The sequence below is a fragment of the Symphalangus syndactylus genome, chromosome 20 (assembly GCF_028878055.3).
Source record: "Symphalangus syndactylus isolate Jambi chromosome 20, NHGRI_mSymSyn1-v2.1_pri, whole genome shotgun sequence".
Classification (NCBI taxonomy): domain Eukaryota; kingdom Metazoa; phylum Chordata; class Mammalia; order Primates; family Hylobatidae; genus Symphalangus; species Symphalangus syndactylus.
The window spans coordinates 61,190,595-61,208,717 of NC_072442.2; the positions used below are offsets into that span (position 1 = coordinate 61,190,595).

An 18,123-nucleotide genomic window follows, 5' to 3' on the forward strand; every position below is an offset into this window, starting at 1 on the left:
CTCCTGCCCCCTGGGGTGGGAGAGGGGAGGACAAGGCACCTCTCACCTGTAGAAACTCTTCTCCAAATGCTTCTTCTCTTCCTTCCATCCCACTTTATGTTTTTGTTTTAGAATCTCATCTGCTGTTATAAAGAACATCCACTTCTAGGCCGGCCATGGTGGCTCACGCCTGTAATCCCAGCACTTTGGGAGGCAGAGGCGGACGGATCACGAGGTCAGGAGATCGAGACCATCCTGGCTAACATGGTGAAACCCCATCTCTACTAAAAATACAAAAAATTAGCTGGGCGTGGTGGTGGGCGCCTGTAGTCCCAGCTACTCAGGAGGCTGAGGCTGGAGAATGGCGTGAACCTGGGAGGCGGAGCTTGCAGTGAGCTAAGATTGTGCCACTGCACTCCAGCCTGGGCGACAGAGCGAGACTCCATCTCAAAAAAAAAAAAAAAAAAATCCACCATGCTTAACCCCAGTCCTGGGAATGCCCTGTGATTGTCCTTAGTGTAAGAACATGTATGCCCTTAGGTCAAAGCAAAGCAACCTTGATGTCATCACAGAAATTACAGGTTATGTATGACACACTTAGCCTTCTTGCCTGTTGTGAAGGGCTGCTTTAAGTGTCTTGTGCAGAGTATACCCACCCTTCCGCTGTGGTATAGAAGCCCTGGGTCTGGGGAGCGACGCTGCGGGAATCAATCGTCTCACGGCCACCCAGGACGTGGCCTCTGCTCGGAAGTCCCTAGTGTTTCTTTTTTCTTTTTTTTTGAGACGTCTTGCCCTGTTTTGAGACGGAGCGAACCTGGCAGTTTGTAATCTAGTCCTTTGTTCTTGCCTGTGTGTGTGTGTGTGGCAGGGTGGGGTGGATGGGAGGTAGGTGCACTAGGGGGAGAATGAATAGAACTCTTTATCTATGTCTCCAGTTATTGTTAGAAGTAAGCATGGCATCCCTTATGCTGTTTTTTTTTTTTTTTTTTGAAATGGAGTCTTATCACCCAGGCTGGAGTGCAATGGCACCATCTCAGCTCACTGCAACCTCTGCCTCCTGGGTTCAAGCAATTCTCCTGCCTCAGCCTCCTGAGTAGCTGGGATTACAGGCATGAGCCACCACACTTGGCTAATTTTTATATTTTTAGTAGAGACGGGGTTTCATCATATTGACCAGGCTGGTCTCGAACTCCTGCCTCAAGTGATCCTCCCACCTTGGCCTCCCAAAGTGCTGGGATTACAGGCATGAGCCACCATGCCAGCCCCCAGCTTTATACTGTTCTAATAACATTTTTGTTATGAAGTAGAAAGAGGGCTTGAGCCACTATTTACATTCAGTTATGAGAACGTTGAGCTATGACCGCTGTAGTAAGGGTGGCAGAGATATTTAGGGGGTTGGATGGGTAACTCACCAGGTGCGGTAGGAGAGAGGAGGGTCCAGGCTGCATCCTGGGGTTTTCCATGAAGAGCATGGGGGAAGCAGGTTGACAGTGGCGGTGGTGAGGGCACATCTATTCCAGAAGTATTTGAAGGATTCGCCAACCACCCCCCTACCAAAAAAAAAAAAAAAAAAAAACCCAAAAACCAGAAAACCCAAACAACAACACAACAGAAAGACTGTAAAATGTATCTGAGAATAAAGAGTATGGGCTAGGTAAATGTAAATAATAGTAGAAGGTCAAGATAGAGAGAAAAAGACGGCTATAAGCACCGACAAAGTTGTTAACATTAGTGTCTGGTTTCACTCTGAGATTCCTGGAAGCCAAAGTGAAAAAGGAAACACATTTACGGGATGCTTATTATCAGAGGGGGAAAAAAATGCCCTGGCTTTATTTGGGGAACTAAGAGAATATGAAGTGTGAGTTGTTTTTTTTTTTTCTTTTTCCTTTTTTTTGAGACGGAGTCTCGCTCTGTCGCCCAGGCTGGAGTGCAGTGGTGCCCTCTTGGCTCACTGCAACCTCCACCTCCCGGGTTCAAGCAATTCCTCTGCCTCAGTGTCTCAAGCAGCTGGGATTGTAGGCACCTGCCACTATGCCCGGCTAATTTTTTTTTTTTGTATTTTCATTAGAGATGGGTTCACCATGTTGGCCAGGCTGGTCTCAAACTCCTGACCTCAGGTGATCCGCCCACCTCGGCCTCCCAGTGTTGGCATTACAGGGATGAGCCAAGCACCTGGCCTGCTCTCTGGATTTATGTGTCAATATAAGAGGGAGCTGGGGCAGCGACTTGTCCTCTATGACGTGTTGCTCTTGTAGTTTGCAGCCAAGCTTGTAGCACTTTTGCCTTCTTTAGAGCCAGTGTGCTCTGCTAAGGGGAGCCACAGTACTGCAGAGGCCTTGGCTCACTCTGGACCTGGCATCTGAGGCACTTCTTGCAGACCTCAATACCATTGAGCTTGGCACCCCAAACAGCCCTGTACTCCGCTCACACCAGCTGAACAGGGTAGGGATATTTGTGGCATTCCCTGGGGGTCCTGTTTGCTCCACAGATAGGGCTCCTTCTGCCTCCCTCCACACCACAGTCCCAGGCTGTTCTGCCCTTCGCTCACCCTTATCCACACCGCACCTTGCAGAGATGCCTCAGAGTTTGTGGCATGTGAGGGAAATCTTTTCTTAATTTCCAATAGTTATATGAATATTTTCTCTATTGAATTATTACTATTGTAACTTCAATAGGGAACATATTGGGAAGTTGTGTGGAGGGAATGTATTAGTCAGGGTTCTCCAGAGGGACATACTAATAGGGTAGATGTATATATGAAAGGGAGTTTATTAAGGAGTATTGACTCACACGAACATAAAGAGAAGTCCCACAATAGGCAGACTGTCTGCAAGCTGAGGAGCAAGGAAGCCAGTCCGAGTCCCCAAATCTCCAAAGTAGGGAAGCCGACAGTGCAGCCTTCAGTCTTTGGCCGAGGGCCTGAGAGGCCCTGGCAAACCACTGGGCCAAGAGTCCAAATGCTGAAGAACTTGGAGTCCGATGTCCCAGTACGGGGGAAAGATGGAGGCCAGAAGACTCAGCCAGTCTAACCTTCCACGTTCCTCTGCCTGCATTTATCCTAGCTGAGATGGGAGCTGATTAGATGGTGCTCACCCAGGTTGAGGGCAGGCCTGCCTCTCCCGGTCCACTGACTCAAATGTTAATCTCCTTTGGCAACACCCTCACAGACACACCCAGGAACAATACTTTGCATCCTTCAATCCAGTCAAGTTGACAGTCAACAGTAACCATCACAGGGAAATACACAGGCTCAGGTCTTCATCCTGGACTGGACGATTCCCTCCTTGTCTTCCTCCTGCCTCTCTGGCTGCACTTTCCCCTTCTCCTTTCCAGGTCCATGTGGGTGTTTTTCAGGCTCTGTTCTAGACCCTTCTCTCCGCTTCCCTGGCTTTGATTGCCTTTGATGGTTCCCAGTCTCTGGCCCCCAAGTGTCTGATTCATCTGTGTCCACCTGCCTTCTAGTCAGCTCCACCCGAATGCACCAACAGCACAAGAAACCCATGTACCAAACAAAACTCCGAGACTCCTTGCCCTGCTGGCAACCAGCTCTCCCATGGGCTCCTTGGCCGATGAGTGGCTTCACCAGCCACCTGCTTGTTTCAGCCCGAAAACTGGCTCTCCCAGGTTCCCCTCTCCTCTGCTTCCCACAGCCGATGTTTACAATGGTTGCTGCTAAGTCCACGCCTCTCCTGTGGTTGGGCTTCCTAGGGTTCTTGCTAACACCCTTTAGAATACAGGGACACGGGCTGAGTGCGGTGGCTCACGCCTGTAATTCCAGAACTTTGGGGGCCGAGGCATGTGGATCACCTGAGGTCAAGAGTTCCAGACCAGTCTGGCCAACGTGGCCAAACCCCATCTCTACTAAAAATACAAAAATTAGCCGGGTGTGGTGGCAGATGCCTGTAGTCCCAGCTACTTGGGAGGCTGAGGCAGGAGAATCGCTTGAACCTGGGAGGAGGAGGTTGCAGTCACCTGAGATCCTGCCACTGCACGCCAGCCTGGGCGACAGAGCGAGATTCCATCTCAAATAAATAAATAAATAAAAATAATAATACAGGGGCAGGAAAGTACAATTACTGGTCGGCTTTCCTCGAACTAGATCCCTCCCAATGCCAGGTGACCACTGGACAAAGTGGAGAGGGGATTTATTAATATTCTACTACTTATTTCCCAAGATGAGGATTAGCTCTTACGCCACTGCTGTCTTCCAAATGCAGTGATATCAGCATCTTTAGTTAAAAAACAAAAATGAAACGTTCACATTACATGTCTATGTAAATGTTACGTTATGAACCTAGTACTCTATTGTGATAACGTTTCTCTTCTTGCATAGTTTCTTTTGCTTTTACTGGAGATATGCCAGTTACTCTAATCTTGCAGTGCTTTCCTTAGGACAGTTTTCTATTTCTTAAAATAAAAACCCTCTAAAATAAGATTCTTCTTTCTCGGGAGGACTTCCTTTGTGGCGTTCTCAGCCACAGTCAGTGTGTTGAGTGTTAACTTCATTCGAATTATTTGATAAGTGTTATTCTAGCAGACTCACAACTCCTAGTTATTCCATCATGCCCACAGGAGAAGGGGAAAGGGCCAGTGCCCCTCTTCTGATTTTTAAACCGGCCCTATAGTTCCATAGACAGTTTTGGATAAACATAGAACTTGACCCTTCTGCTGTTAAAGCTTGAAACTCATATATATATATATATATATATATATATATATATATATATATATAGTTTTTGTTTTTGAGATGGAGTCTTGCTCTGTTGCCCGGGCTGCAGTAGGGTGGCGTGATCTTGGCTCACTGCAACCTCTGCCTCCCAGGTTCAAGTGGTTCTCCTGCCTCAGCCTCCTGAGTAGCTGGAATTACAGGCGCACGCCACCACGCTCGGCTAATTTTTGTATTTTTAGTAGAGATGGGGTTTCACCCTGTGGTCAGGCTAGTCTTGAACTCCTGACCTCGTGATCCACCGGCCTTGGCCTCCCAAGGTGCTGGGATTACAGGTGTGGGCCACTGCGCCCGAATGAAACTTAGATTTGTTTGATTTGAGTTCCTTCCTCAGGAAAGTACCTTCAGTCCTCTCAAAAATGTATAGGAGGTCAGGAGTTCAAGACCAGCCTGACCAACATGGTAAAACCCTGTCTCTACTAAAAATACAAAAATTACCCAGGCGTGGTGGCGGGCGCCTGTAATCCCAGCTACTCAGGAGGCTGAGGCAGGAGAATTGCTTGAACCCAGGAGGCAGAGGTTGTGGTGAGCTGAGATCGTGCCACTGCACTCCAGCCTGGGTGACAGAGTAAGATTCCGTCTCAAAAAAAAAAAAAAAAAAAATGTATGGAAGAACTGAAACTCACCAGATCATGCACCAAATGCCTCCTTGCACCTCCCTAGTTCCTGTTTTCTGACACATGGTTACATTTTTTCCCTGCAATATAACCCCTAGTTTTAGCCAGTCCAGGAGGTGGATTTGAGACAGCTCTCATCTCTTTGGCTGCAGCACCTGATTTAAAGCCTTCTTCCTTGGCACTACTCATCATCTCAGTGATTGGCTTTCTGTGTGCAGCAAAGCCGCAGGACTTAGACTGAACTCCTGATGTTTCGCTAACAATTTTTTTTTTGAGACAGAGTCTCCCTTTTTTCTCCCAGGCTGGCGCGATCTCGGCTCACTGCAATCTCTGCCTCCTGGCTTCAAGTGATTCTCCTGCCTCAGCCTCCTGAGTAGCTGGGACTACAGGCGTGCAGCACCACGTCCGGCTAATTTTTGTATTTTTAGTAGAGACGGGGTTTCATCATGTTGGCCAGGATGGGTTTCGGTAACAATTTGAAACAAGAATCTTATCCTTGCTAAGGGATTCTAAGTGCAACAGATTAACAAGGACAATGGCCAATCAGAATCATAGGCATTTTTTGGAAATTATTTCTACTAGGGATGGTAACAATTTCTGTTAAACTCTTGGAAGTCTTAAGCCTTCCGCAGAAATATTTAATGTTACAGAGAACATAAAAAGTCAGCAGGAATTATTATTATTATTATTATTTTTTTTTTTTTTTGAGACGGAGTCTTGCTCTGTCACCGAGGCTGGAGTGCAGTGGCGCGATCTCGGCTCACTGCAACCTCTGCCTCCCGGGTTCACGCCACTCTCCTGCCTCAGCCTCCTGAGTAGCTGGGACTACAGGCGCCCGCCACGACGCCCGGCTAATTTTTGGTATTTTTAGTAGAGTCAGGGTTTCACTGTGTTAGCCAGGATGGTCTCGATCTCCTGACCTCATGATCCGCCCACCTCGGCCTCCCAAAGTGTTGGGATTACAGGCGTGAGCCACCACGCCCGGCCGAAAGTCAGCAGGAATTATGAGTGCTCACCTAGGTTTCCACAGTGCATGACAGAACAAGATGGGGTGTTAGTAAACGTTTTCACTTTGACAGCTTATCATAGGAGAGTCTCTACTGCTTCCTTAAACTCATGTTCTTTTTTTTTTTTTTTTTAAGACCGAGTTTCGCTCTTGTTGCCCAAGCTGGAGTGCAATGGTGCAATCTTGGCTCACCGCAACCTCTGCCTCCCGGTTTCAAGCGATTCTCCTAGCTCAGCTTCCTGAGTAGCTGGGATTACAGGCACCCACAACCACACCCAGCTAATTTTGTATTTTTAGTAGAGACTGGGTTTCTCCATGTTGGTCAGGCTGATCTTGAACTCCCCACCTCAGGTGATCTGCCCGCCTTGGCCTCCCAAAGTGCTGGGATTACAGGCAAGAGCCACCATGCCCAGACCTTAAACTCATGTTCTTTATGGTGACTTGCATTTCCAAGGCCAGGTTCTGGAATTTCACCAGTTTGCATTATAAGAAAAAAAGTCAGCCTGTAGGCAAAAAACACAGAAAGAGCTGAATAGATTTTCTTTCCTAATAATGAAAAAGGCTTATACTGAGATGTTCTTCTACATTTATTGTTTTTGGATAATTTTCTCACTTTCTGTGGTAATTCCTGACATGGGAGTAGGAGATAAATAGTCTGAGAACTGGAGTATCTGACAGTTCTGTAGCCTACCCTCTCGTGCCATTGATCATTTGAGTCTACAATTCTAGGTTGAAAAAAATTTTCCTTGGAAGTTTGAAGGCATCATCCTGTTGTCTCTTTGTGTTCAATGTAACAGCTGAAAAGTGAAATCCATTCTGATTCTTGTTTCTTTGTAGGTGATTTACTCCCACACCTGGTAGTTTTTAGAATTTTCTCGTTATCCCTGGTATTCTGAAATTTCATGGTGACACGCTTTGGGTCATTTTTGAATGAATGTGCTCGGCTGGGCTATTACTAGAATACCTAAATCTGGAGACTTATCCTTTTTAATTCTAAGTACCAGACTTGTTTTCTTTCTTTGATCTTTTTCTTCCTTTTCTTCCTCTTATTTATCTTCTAGAACTTCTATTAGTTGGATGTTGGTTCTTTGAACCTATTGTTTGTGTTACTTGTGGAGATTTTATGGGGCTAATAAAAAAAGAACCCTTTCTTTTCCTCTTAAGTTTGAAATCAATTGAGAGCCAAGACACAGTAGACAGATGAGCGGATATCAAAATGTTAGCATAATTACTGACAAGCAACAAGGAGGATTTGACTTAAAACCTTAGGTCAAAAAACCTTGTAATTAGTTCATCCGATAATTAAGCAGATGTATCCACGCAGTCACAGGCAGAGGAGGGCAAAGCAGGAGCAGCTCTGTGCTGCCTGGCAGAGAGTAGAATACAAGGTGTGCTTCTTGTGGGCAGGAAGATACCAAAGGAAGCCCCCAAGGGGCGGAGCCAAGCATGCCAATCAGTCAGTTTCCTCCCCTGAGGAGTGGGTTAAGAAGGCGAGTCTGGGCGGGGCGCGGTGACTCATGCCTGTAATCCCAGCACTTTGGGAGGCCGAAGCGTGTGGATCACTTGAGGTCAGGAGTTCGAGACGAGCCTGGCAAACATGGTGAAACCCCGTCTCTGCTAAAAATACAAAAATTAGCTGGGTGTGGTGGTGAGTGCCTGTAATCCCAGCTACTCAGGAGGCTGAGGCAGAAGAATCACTTGAACCCGGGAGGCGGAGGTTGCAGTGAGCCGAGATTGCGGCCACTGCACTCCAGCCTGGGCAACAAGAAGGAAACTCTGTCTCAAAAAAAAAAAAGAAAGAAAAAAAGAAAAGAAAGGGAGTCTGGAGATTGTCTAGTTTCCCTAGTGGGAAATACATTCAGTAGCATGAGACCAGAGAAAAAATAATTTCTCCCAATTTATCATTTAAAAAAAAATGTTTTATCATTAAAAAAAAAATGTTTTATTATTTAAAAAAAACAACTCTATGTCTTTTTTTTTTCCTAGAAGATTTTCTAAATTTTATATTTCAGAGCTCCTATTAAATTTTTTGGAGTTAACAATATGTATATATTTTTTACTTTCAAAAGGTCTCATTTTCTGAACAAGCAGAACATACAAGAAATTCTGGCTTATCAACAAAGTGAATTCAGGAAAGCCAATAGAAAAATGGGTAAAGGATATGAAAAGGCAATTCATGCAGGAGGAAACCCAAATGATTAATAAATAGATGAAGAAATGTTCAAACCCACTGTTAGCCAGAAATGCAAAATAAAAGAACAAGGATATGGCATCAGCTTGGCAACAATTGGGATGTTAATAATATCAAGCGACAAAGCCAAAAAGAGAACCCTCATATACTGCTGGTGGGAGTGTGAACTGGCAGAGCCATTCTGGAAAACAGTCTGGCAGTCCTGAGTGAAATTAGGTACAGCAATACTCTGCGACTGAGCAATACCATTCTGGGATATAGTTTGTTTCCTCCCTCCCTCCCTCCCTTCTTCCTCCCTCCCTTCTTCCTCCCTTCCTCCCTCCCTCCCTTCTTCCTGCCTCCCTCCCTCCCTTCCTCCCTTCCTCCCTCCCTTCCTCCCTTCCTCCCTCCCTTCCTCCCTCCCTCCCTTCCTCCCTCCCTCCCTCCCTTCCTCCCTCCCTCCCTTCCTCCCTCCCTTCCTCTGTCCCTCACTTCCTCCCTCCCTCCCTTCCTCCCTCCCTTCCTCCCTCCCTCCCTTCCTCCCTCCTTTCCTTTGTTTCTCTTTTCTTTCATTCCTTTTTTTTTTTGAGAAAGGGTCTTGCTGTTGCCCAGGCTGGAATGCTGTGGTGCAATCATAATTCACTGCAGTCTTGAACTCCTGGCCTCAAGTGATCCTCCCAACTCCAGCTTCCCAAGGTGTTGGGATTACAGGCCTGAGCCACCATACCTGGCCTGGATACAGTTTCAAGAGAAATTCTCACCTAGGTCCACATGGGAACACAATGAGGACATCAGTCATCATGTTAATTGTGATAGTTGTTGGCAACAACCTGAGTTCATTATTAGGGGAAATAAACTGTGATAGATACACACCATTGAATACTGTGCAGTTCATAGCAACAAACCAGATATACAAATAGCAACGTAACAATACATTGTAACAAACAGCAATACAAATAGCTCTTAAAAATTTATTGCTGAGTGAAAAAGATCAGAAACAAATGAGATATATGAAAGTTCCATTTATGTAAATACAGAACAGATAGGCATGCAAACTCCATCACATATTTTATAAGGGTACCTACATATTTAGTAATATATATTGTTTCAGCTATCTACCGATGCATAATAAATCATCCCAAAGCTCCAGTGTCTTAAACCAACTGTTTTTTTCTTTTTTTCTTTTTTTGAGACAGAATCTTGCTCTGTTGCCCAGGCTGGAGTGCAGTGGCGTGATCTCGGCTCACTGCAAGCTCCACCTCCCGGGTTCACGCCATTCTCCTGCCTCAGCCTCCCGAGTAGCTGGAACTACAGGTGCCCGCCACCACACCCGGCTAATTTTTTTTGCATTTTTAGTAGAAATGGGGTTTCACCGTGTTAGCCAGGATGGTCTTGATCTCCTGACCTCGTGATCCACCCACCTCAGCCTCCCAAAGTGCTGGGATTACAGGTGTGAGCCACCACACCCAGCCAAACCAACTGTTTTTTCTTAAGATTCTCTGGGTCAGAAATTTGGGCAGGGCTAGGCTTGGGTGGTCCACAGGGTACTGGCTGGAGTGAAACACTTGGATACAATCAGCTGGTGACTGGGCTACACTGGAAACTCCCGGAAGGCTTTGCTCACATGTCTGGGGCCTCAGTGTACCTCTGTGTGGCCTCTTTCTCTATCCATATGTGGTCTTATCCCCCAGGACTCTCTCTGGCATGATAGCTGGACTTCCTCATAGCATGGTGCCTGACTTCCAAGATTGAAAACTGAAGCTACCAGGTTTCTTGAGGTCTAGGCCCAGAACTGGCAGAGTGTCATTTCTAGTGCTTTCTGTTGGTCAAGGCAAGTCACGGGGCCAGCCCAGACTCAAGGGGAGGGGAAATAGACTGTACCCCTGGCTGGGTGGTGTGACTTGCACATGTGGTGAGGACAGAAATTGATGGGCACCATCTGTGGGGACTGTGAGGGCACTGAGCCTTCTGGCTGCCCAGAGAGAGTAGAGAGTATAGAATTGGTGAGGGGAAACAGGATGGGGGCTAGGGAAGAACGAAACAGAACAAAGGTTGAGCTCAGACCTCTGAGGAAGACCTAGTGTCATGAAGTAAGGAATATGACCAATCTAACCTTTGTGTCTGAGGTACGAAGAAACCCCAAATCAAAATCAACCAAATAAGGCCGGGCGTGATGGCTCACACCTATAATCCCAGCACTTTGGGAGTCCGAGATGGGTGGATCACCTGAGGTCAGGAGTTCAAGACCAGCCTGGCCAACATGGTGAAAATACAAGAAATTAGCTGGGCGTGGTGGTGGTGCATGCCTGTAATCCCAGCTACTCAGGAGGCTGAGGCAGGAGAATCACTTGAACCTGGGAGGTGGAGGTTGCAATGAGCTGAGATTGCACCATTGCACTCCAACCTGGGTGACAAGAGTGAAACTCTGTCTCAAAAAAAAAAAAAAAAAAAAAATCAACCAAATAAAATAGGATTCCATAACCCAAAACAGAAAACCTCCAACAATATGGAAACTTCAGAAATAGTCCAAGTACATGTTAACTTCTATGATTTTCAAATAGGGAGAAAGAGAAGGACGCAGAGGATGAGTCTGGCTTTCTCTGTCCCTTCCCTCCCTGTGAGTGGGGGTGTAAGTGACAAGCCCTGAAATGTGGAATTGGTTCAGTCAAGAGGGGTGGCCAATGAGAATGGCCCCATCCCTGGTTGGCAGTTGGCAAAGCTTGACATGCAGTAGACAATCCATCTATGAAGCTCTTACCTGTACCTCAGGACTAAATCCACATACCCCTCAAGATGGGGGCTTCACAGCAGTGTTGTTCAAACTTTGAGTTGTGACCCATTAATGGACTGGGAAGCTCAACAGAAGGCACGTAGTAAGGTGAGCATTGTCATATCAAACTTTAGTGTCAACCGTGTATTTCCAAACGCATTATTTTATTCATTCACTCACTCAGTAGATACTTGTTGAGCAGCTACTATGTGGCAGGCCCTGGGGATCCAGGAGAAAGTAACACACACAAATGTGCCTGTGTGTGCGGGTGCTTGTGTGTACGTTCTGGATCATAGCATGAAACTTGTCTCTCGCTGTGGGTTGCAGTCAAAGAGCCCAGCGGCTGCCGCTGCCTGGTGACTGGGTGGGACTGTCAGGGTACTGGGGGGTGGCTACTTCCTATGTGGGTCAGAAAGTTACAAAAACAGAAGAGGCCTCTGTTTGAATTCCTTTTCGGCACCCAGGGAAAGATGAGCAGCTTTATAAGAGAAACCCTGCCTGTAGCCAGCCGCCCAAGTTTGGTGAGGGTCAGAAAAATCATGCACAAAAACTGTGTTTTCTTTCCCGAGCTATTGTTAGCGCAAGTGTAGACAGTTAGTCCGTCACGTTCCTTGGTTCATGGAAGCCAGTCTTCCTCGTAGGACCATGAAGACCTTTTCTTTTCTTTTACTTTACTTTTCTTTTCATTTCTTTTCCTCCTTTTCTTTTTCTTTCTTTCCTTTTTTTTTTGGAGACAGAGTTTCTCTCTTGTTGCCTAGGCTGGAGTGCAATGGCGCAATCTTGGCTCACTGCAACCTCCGCCTCCCAGGTTCAATTGATTCTCCTGCCTCAGCCTCCTGAGTAGCTGGGATTACAGGCCCCTGCCACCACGCCCGGCTAATTTTTGTATTTTAGTAGAGACAGAGTTTCACCATGTTGGCCAGGCTGGTCTCGAACTCCTGGCCTCAGGTGATCCACCCACCTCGGCCTCCCAAAATGCTGGGATTACAGGCGTGAGCCACCGTGCCTGTCCAGACCTTTTGTTATGATGTATTTTCCCCTCTTTACTCCATTTTGCTTTCCCAGTTTCTCTACTCACCTGGGCCACCACCTAGGGCAAGTTGCCTCATCTCTCTGAGGCTCCGCTTCCGAATCCTGTGAAATGGGAATAACAGAAGTCCTGCCTCGTGGGGGTGTTGTGCTGTGATAAATGAGGAAACACCTTGGAGAATTTAGGGCAGTGGCTGGGCCTGAGGACAGTGTTTGTGTTGCCTGGGCTGGAGCAGGGTCTGGGCCGGACGGGGCTCTCTGAGGTTGGAATCCTCCTGCGAGGAGAGCTGGTTTTCTGCAAAGCCCCTTCCTCCTCCTGCTGCAGCTTCTGGATTTGAGAGACTTTACTCCCCAAGAGAGTGAAGTGAGTTGGGCCAGAGCTGAGAGTCTGGTGGCCGAGCCCACAGGCAGCTGGGGTCTGTGGCTCAGATGCCAGATTGGGCAGGAGTAGAGAACTGGTCTCTGTGATCCTGGCCAGGGATATTTGGAGACACCCACAGTTCTGGGAAATTCAGAGGCAGGAAGTGAAAGGGGGAGGGAGAGAGGGAAACGGCAAACTGCACCCCAGCCCCTCCTGGCCTGGCACCCCTTCCAAATGGTGCAATGAGTGGGGTGAGTGACGTGTGGAGTGGAGGGCAGCCCGGGGGACCCCCCTCTCTGGGAAGAAGAACAGAGATGGCCCCGTCCCCTGCCCCCACCCCACAAATGAGTTACAGCTCTGTTTCCTCTTCTGTTTACTGTCCAAAGTCCCAGGCCAGGAGGTGCCAGGTTAGAGCTTGGACACTCAGACCCTCCTTGCCCGGACCAGCCCCTCCTCCACTCTCCTCTCCTCTGTGAGCTCCACCTGCCCCAGTTCTCCTGGCTTTAACCCCTCCTTGGCCAAGGCCGGGGTTGCCTGCGGGAGCCAGGTGTCCGCTCTCCACACCTTTCACAGGTAACCGAGGCTGGGGAGGCAACTGGGACGAGGATGTTTGGGAACAAAGAGGCCTTGGTTCAGGGATGGGGAGGACCCCGTGGGAAACTGCGGGGTGGTCTGGTCCATGAGTATGGGGAGGGGTCTCCTGGCCAGGTCAAGGCCCAGGCGGTCTCCTGAGAAGGGAAAGGACCCAGCGGGATTTCAAACCTCAGCCCAAACCCCCTGCCAACCTCAGATCCTACCCAGGCCACCACCCTGAACCCCTCCGACCCTGCGTTCCATCCCACCGTCAACCTCCACGTGAATCTGCACCTCTGCCCCAGCCCCAGCCCCAGCCCTCAGAGCAACCTCAGCCCAGCCCAGCTCCAGCTCCAGCCCGGGTCCCATCATGGCCAAGGACTTTCAAGATATCCAGCAGCTGAGCTCAGAGGAAAATGACCATCCCTTCCATCGAGGTGAGGGGCCAGGCAGTCGCGGGCTGAATCCCACGAGAGGAAATCCATTTTTGAAAGGCAAGTGTGCAGTTTCTGCGACTTTGCTCCCCCTCTGTCTCAGCTCGCGATTGCGCTGTCCCTTTGAGGTCTCTGCTGCACCAACTTCGTGAACAGGGACTGAGGAGGGCCCGACACCCCCGCTTGTTCCCTCACCTCACCTTCCTGTCTACCCCAGGACCCCAGGAAAGGCATGTGCCAGAGGTGTGGGGAGATCTGGAAGATAACTTCCTGCCCTTCTCCCAACCCAAGAACATGTGTGCCCCGTGTGTGCGTGTGCACGTATGTGCATATGAGGAATGCAGATTCAGCTGGGACTCTGTGTGTGAGTGAATGTTGTGTGTGTGTGTGTGTGTATGTTGTGCGTGTGTGTATGTTGTGCGAGTGTATGTTGTGTATGTGAGAGTGTGTGTTGTGACTGTGAGAGCATGTGTGTTGTGTGAGTGTGTGTATGTTGTGTGTGTGTACGTTGTGTATGTTATGCGTGTGTATATGTTGTGTGTATGTTGTGAGTGTTGTGTGTTGTGTGAGTGTATGTTGTGTGTGTATTTTGCGCATGTGTGTATGTTGTGTGTATGTTGTGCGTGTATGTTGTGTGTGTATGTTGTGTGTATGTTGTGCGTGTGTGTATGTTGTGTGTGTATGTTGTGTGTGTGTTGTGTATGTTGTGCGAGTGTGTATGTTGTGCGAGTGTGTGTTGTGTGTGTATGTTGTGTAAGTGTCTGTGTTGTGTATGTTTGTGTGTGGTGTGTGAGTGTGTGTGTTAGTGTGTATATGTGAGTGTATGTGTGCGTGTGTGTGTAGAGGTGGGATGAGTTGGGGTGGGTGGGGGACATGAGCACAGAGAGATCCTGGAAGATTCCTGCTCCCCCCATCTCCCAAGACCCTTCCCTGGATCCTTCTCTATTAAATCTTGACTGAAGGACCCAAGTGTCTTGGAAATTTTTTTTTTAAGAGACTGGAGTGTAGTGATCATAGCTCACTGCAACCTCGAACTCCTGGGCTCAAGCCATCCTCCCACCTCAGCCTCCCAAGTAGTTAGGACTTACAGGTGTGCACCACTGTGCCTGGCAAATTAAAAACATTTTTTTAGAGAAATGGGGTCTTGCTATGTTGCCCAGGCTGGTAGAAAAAGATTTTAAGTTGAGAGAGATCTGAGCAGTTCTAGGCAGAAGGGCAAGAGCCAGGGATGGAGGAGTGTCAGGTGTGTGGGTGCTGGTGGTGGAGCCGGGTTCCATGGAGGCAGGAGGGGCAGGGGCTTGGAGCTTAGGAAGCGGATTGGTTAGCTGGGCTGGAAGGAGGGACTCCTCATTCCTGAGGCTGGCCAACCGAGGGAGGGCCGGTGCTGGGCAGGGCAGGGCAGGGGACAGGAGGGATGGGAGGTGCCTCCCGGAGACCACTCAGGAACACCAGCAGCGTCTCCTCTCCCTGTAGGGGGCTGGCTGGACTTGCCACCAGGCAGTGTCCTGACAGGCAGAGGCCCTGTCCACCTCACTCTCCTCTGCAACTCCAGTGCCCACACGGCACCCGGTACATAGTGAACACTCAGAAAGAATACTGGATGCTGCTGAATCTTCTGAGGGTGCGAGAATTTAGAGTTTGAGCAGGAGGCTTGGAGAGTGGCCAGGATTTCTGAAATTAATGGGAGAGCGAGCTCACTGGAATGGACTGAGGGACACCAGTGAGGGGCCGTCTGAAGGGATGTAGCCAAGTCACTGCATTTCTCTCCAGCAGCCTGGGTGGTGGGGGCTGGGGGAATGTCATCATGGGAGCTGACACTGATCAGCTGCTCACCGCAGCCCATCTTCCACTCGCTTCAGCACTTGATTTTTTTCTGCTACCCCTTTTTCTTTTAAAGACTTCAATTATGCATGTATTAATGGTCCCACAGCTCACTCATGCTCTATTTTTTAATTCTTTTTTCGCCCAGTGTTTCATTTTATAGAGTTATTGCTGTTCATTAAGTTAACTAAATTTTCCCCCTCCCCTTCCCTCCCCCTCCCATCCCCCTTCCCCCTCCCATCCCCCTTCCTCCCCCTCCACCTCCCTCCCCTTCTCCTCCCCCTTCCTCCCCCTCCCCATTCCCCCTCCTCCCCCTTCTCCTCCCCCTCCCTCCCCTCCCCCTCCCTCACCCCTCCCCCTCCCCTCCCCTCTCCTCTCCTCTCCTCTCCTTTCCTTCCCTTGCTTCCCCTCCTTTCTCATCTCACTCTGTTGCCCAGGATGGAGTGCAGTAGCTCGATCACAACTCACTGTGGCCTTGACCTCCTGGGCTCAAGCGATGCTTCCACTTCAGCCTCCCAGGTAGCTGGGACTACAGGCATGTGCCACCATGCCTGGCTAATTTAATTTTTTTTTTTTTTCGTAGAGATGGTTTTGCCATGTAGAGGAGTTTTGCCATGCTGCCCAGACTAGTCTTGAACTCTTGGGCTCAAGTGATCCCCCCGCCTCGACCTCCCAAAGTGCTGGGATTACAGATCTGATCCACAGTGCCTGGCCCTAAATTTTTCTTACACATTTCTCATCTTCCATTATTTCCATCCAGTGTGTTTTTTCTTTTCTTTTTTTTTTTTTTGGAGGCAGAGTCTCGCTCTGTCACCCAGGCTGGAGTGCAGTGGCACAATCTTGTCTCACTGCAAGCTCCGCCTCCCAGGTTCATGCCATTCTCCTGCCTCAGCCTCCCTAATAGCTGGGACTACAGGCGCCTGCCACCACATCTGGCTAATTTTTTGTATTTTTAGTAGAGACGGGGTTTCACCATGTTAGCCAGGATGGTCTCAATCTCCTGACCTCGTGATTCGCCCGCCTTGGCCTCCCACAGTGCTGGGATTCCAGGCGTGAGCCACCGCGCCCGGCCAGTGTGTTTTTTCATTTCAGACATTGTAGTTTTCATCTCTAGAAGTTCACTTGGGGACTTTTAAATATCCTCCACAATTCTACTTAATGTTTTGAACATAATGGGATGTGGCTATAATATCTGTTTTACCATCCTTGTCTGCTAATTCTAGCATCCGTGTCGGTTCTGGATCTCTTTTGATACTGATGAACCTCCTCGTTACGCATCGTGTTTTCCTGTTTCATTGTATGCCTTGTAATCTTTGACTGGCTGCCAGACGTTGTCAATTTCACCTCGTTGGGTGCTGGATATTTTTGTATTCCTCTAAATGTTCTTGAGCTTTGTTCTGGGATGCGGTTAAGCAACTTAGAGTCAGTTTGATCGTTTGAACTCTTAATTGTTTTGGTCTCCTCGGACTCTCAGCTCCATCTCCTCAACGTGGGGAGTCTCTTGGGCTCTGCCTGGATGGATTTCCCTTTCCTGGCCTGTAACCTGCAGACTCTCTCCAAGCAATAAGCTGGGGTGATCGGAGGGTTCCTGTCGTTTGCTTCTTATGCCTCAGGGATCTTTACTCCTCCTTGCCTGATGTCCAGAGTCTTGAAAGCTGCCATGTTCTACAGTTGTCTGTTTTGTTTTGATTGTCTCTGGGGAGAGAAGAACTCTTCCCATCTTGGGCAGACCTTGTCTTTTATGTTCAAACTTTTACCTAAGAAGCACATTACATATTTTAACTCATCTAATTATCTGAGCAATCCAATCGGGTAGCTACGACTGTGATCTCCATTTTACACACGAGAAAATGGAAGCACGGAGAAATTGAATGCTTGTTCATGATCTCAGAGCTACCTGGAGGCACAGCTGGGCTACCCTGTGGGCAGTCTGGTTTCAGGGTGGATATACAGACACGTTGCTGGGCTGACCCAGCATTGGGAGTTGATAAGTCTGACTGGGAAGCAGGACAGGGCCCTCTGAGTGGAGGGTGCTGAAGACAGCAGTCAGGGACTCATCCGTGGAGGGCCGGCTTGGTGGGGAACACCGTGGTCATGGAGCGCTTCTGGATGGAGAGGAATGCAAAGGCATCGGAGGAAGGGGTGGGGGAAGTGAGAGGCACGGTGGGGCTGTGCTCAGAGCGGGAGTGAGCAGTGGAGGTGTCAGAGGCCTCCCTGGGTCTAATGGGGTCCTGAGTGTGGCCGCAGTGGGGGAAGGTGGAAGTCATTGGTATGAAAAAGATGAAGAGTTACGGATAGTCACTTCCAGGGGCAGTGTCTGACTCAGGACAGTGGCAGGAAGGGACCTGGGGAGGAAGATTCTGGGCCCCTGACTGAGCCTCCCCAGGATGTGGTCCTGCTGGGTCGGGGGGTGATAGGAATGAGAAAACAGGGAAGTCCACAGAGTCAGGGTCCGAGGCCAAGAAGGTGTTCTGTTTGCAGGTGGATGCTGTAAAGAGAGGAGCTCAGGGCTGGGACAACAGGAGCTGCCCTGGGTCTGGAGGCAGCAGAGGGGGAGCCCAGCTCTGTGTGCAGGAAGACGTGGGTGTGTGAGCGTATGTGTGTGGGTGTGTCAGGTGTGTGTTGGTTGGTGTGTGT

The 18,123-nt window shown here is 48.8% G+C and overlaps 1 protein-coding gene across 1 annotated transcript in view; it reads left to right on the forward strand.

Annotated features, from left to right (window-relative positions):
• Positions 1-18,123, forward strand: part of ASGR2 (asialoglycoprotein receptor 2) — a 41,447-nt gene that overhangs the window by 13,010 nt on the left and 10,314 nt on the right. Inside the window, exons 2-3 of the mRNA XM_055258608.2 lie at positions 13,045-13,231; positions 13,543-13,668. Of these exons, the coding sequence (XP_055114583.1) occupies positions 13,602-13,668 (67 nt within the window). The 5' untranslated portion in view covers positions 13,045-13,231; positions 13,543-13,601. The remainder of the gene's footprint in view (positions 1-13,044; positions 13,232-13,542; positions 13,669-18,123) is intronic.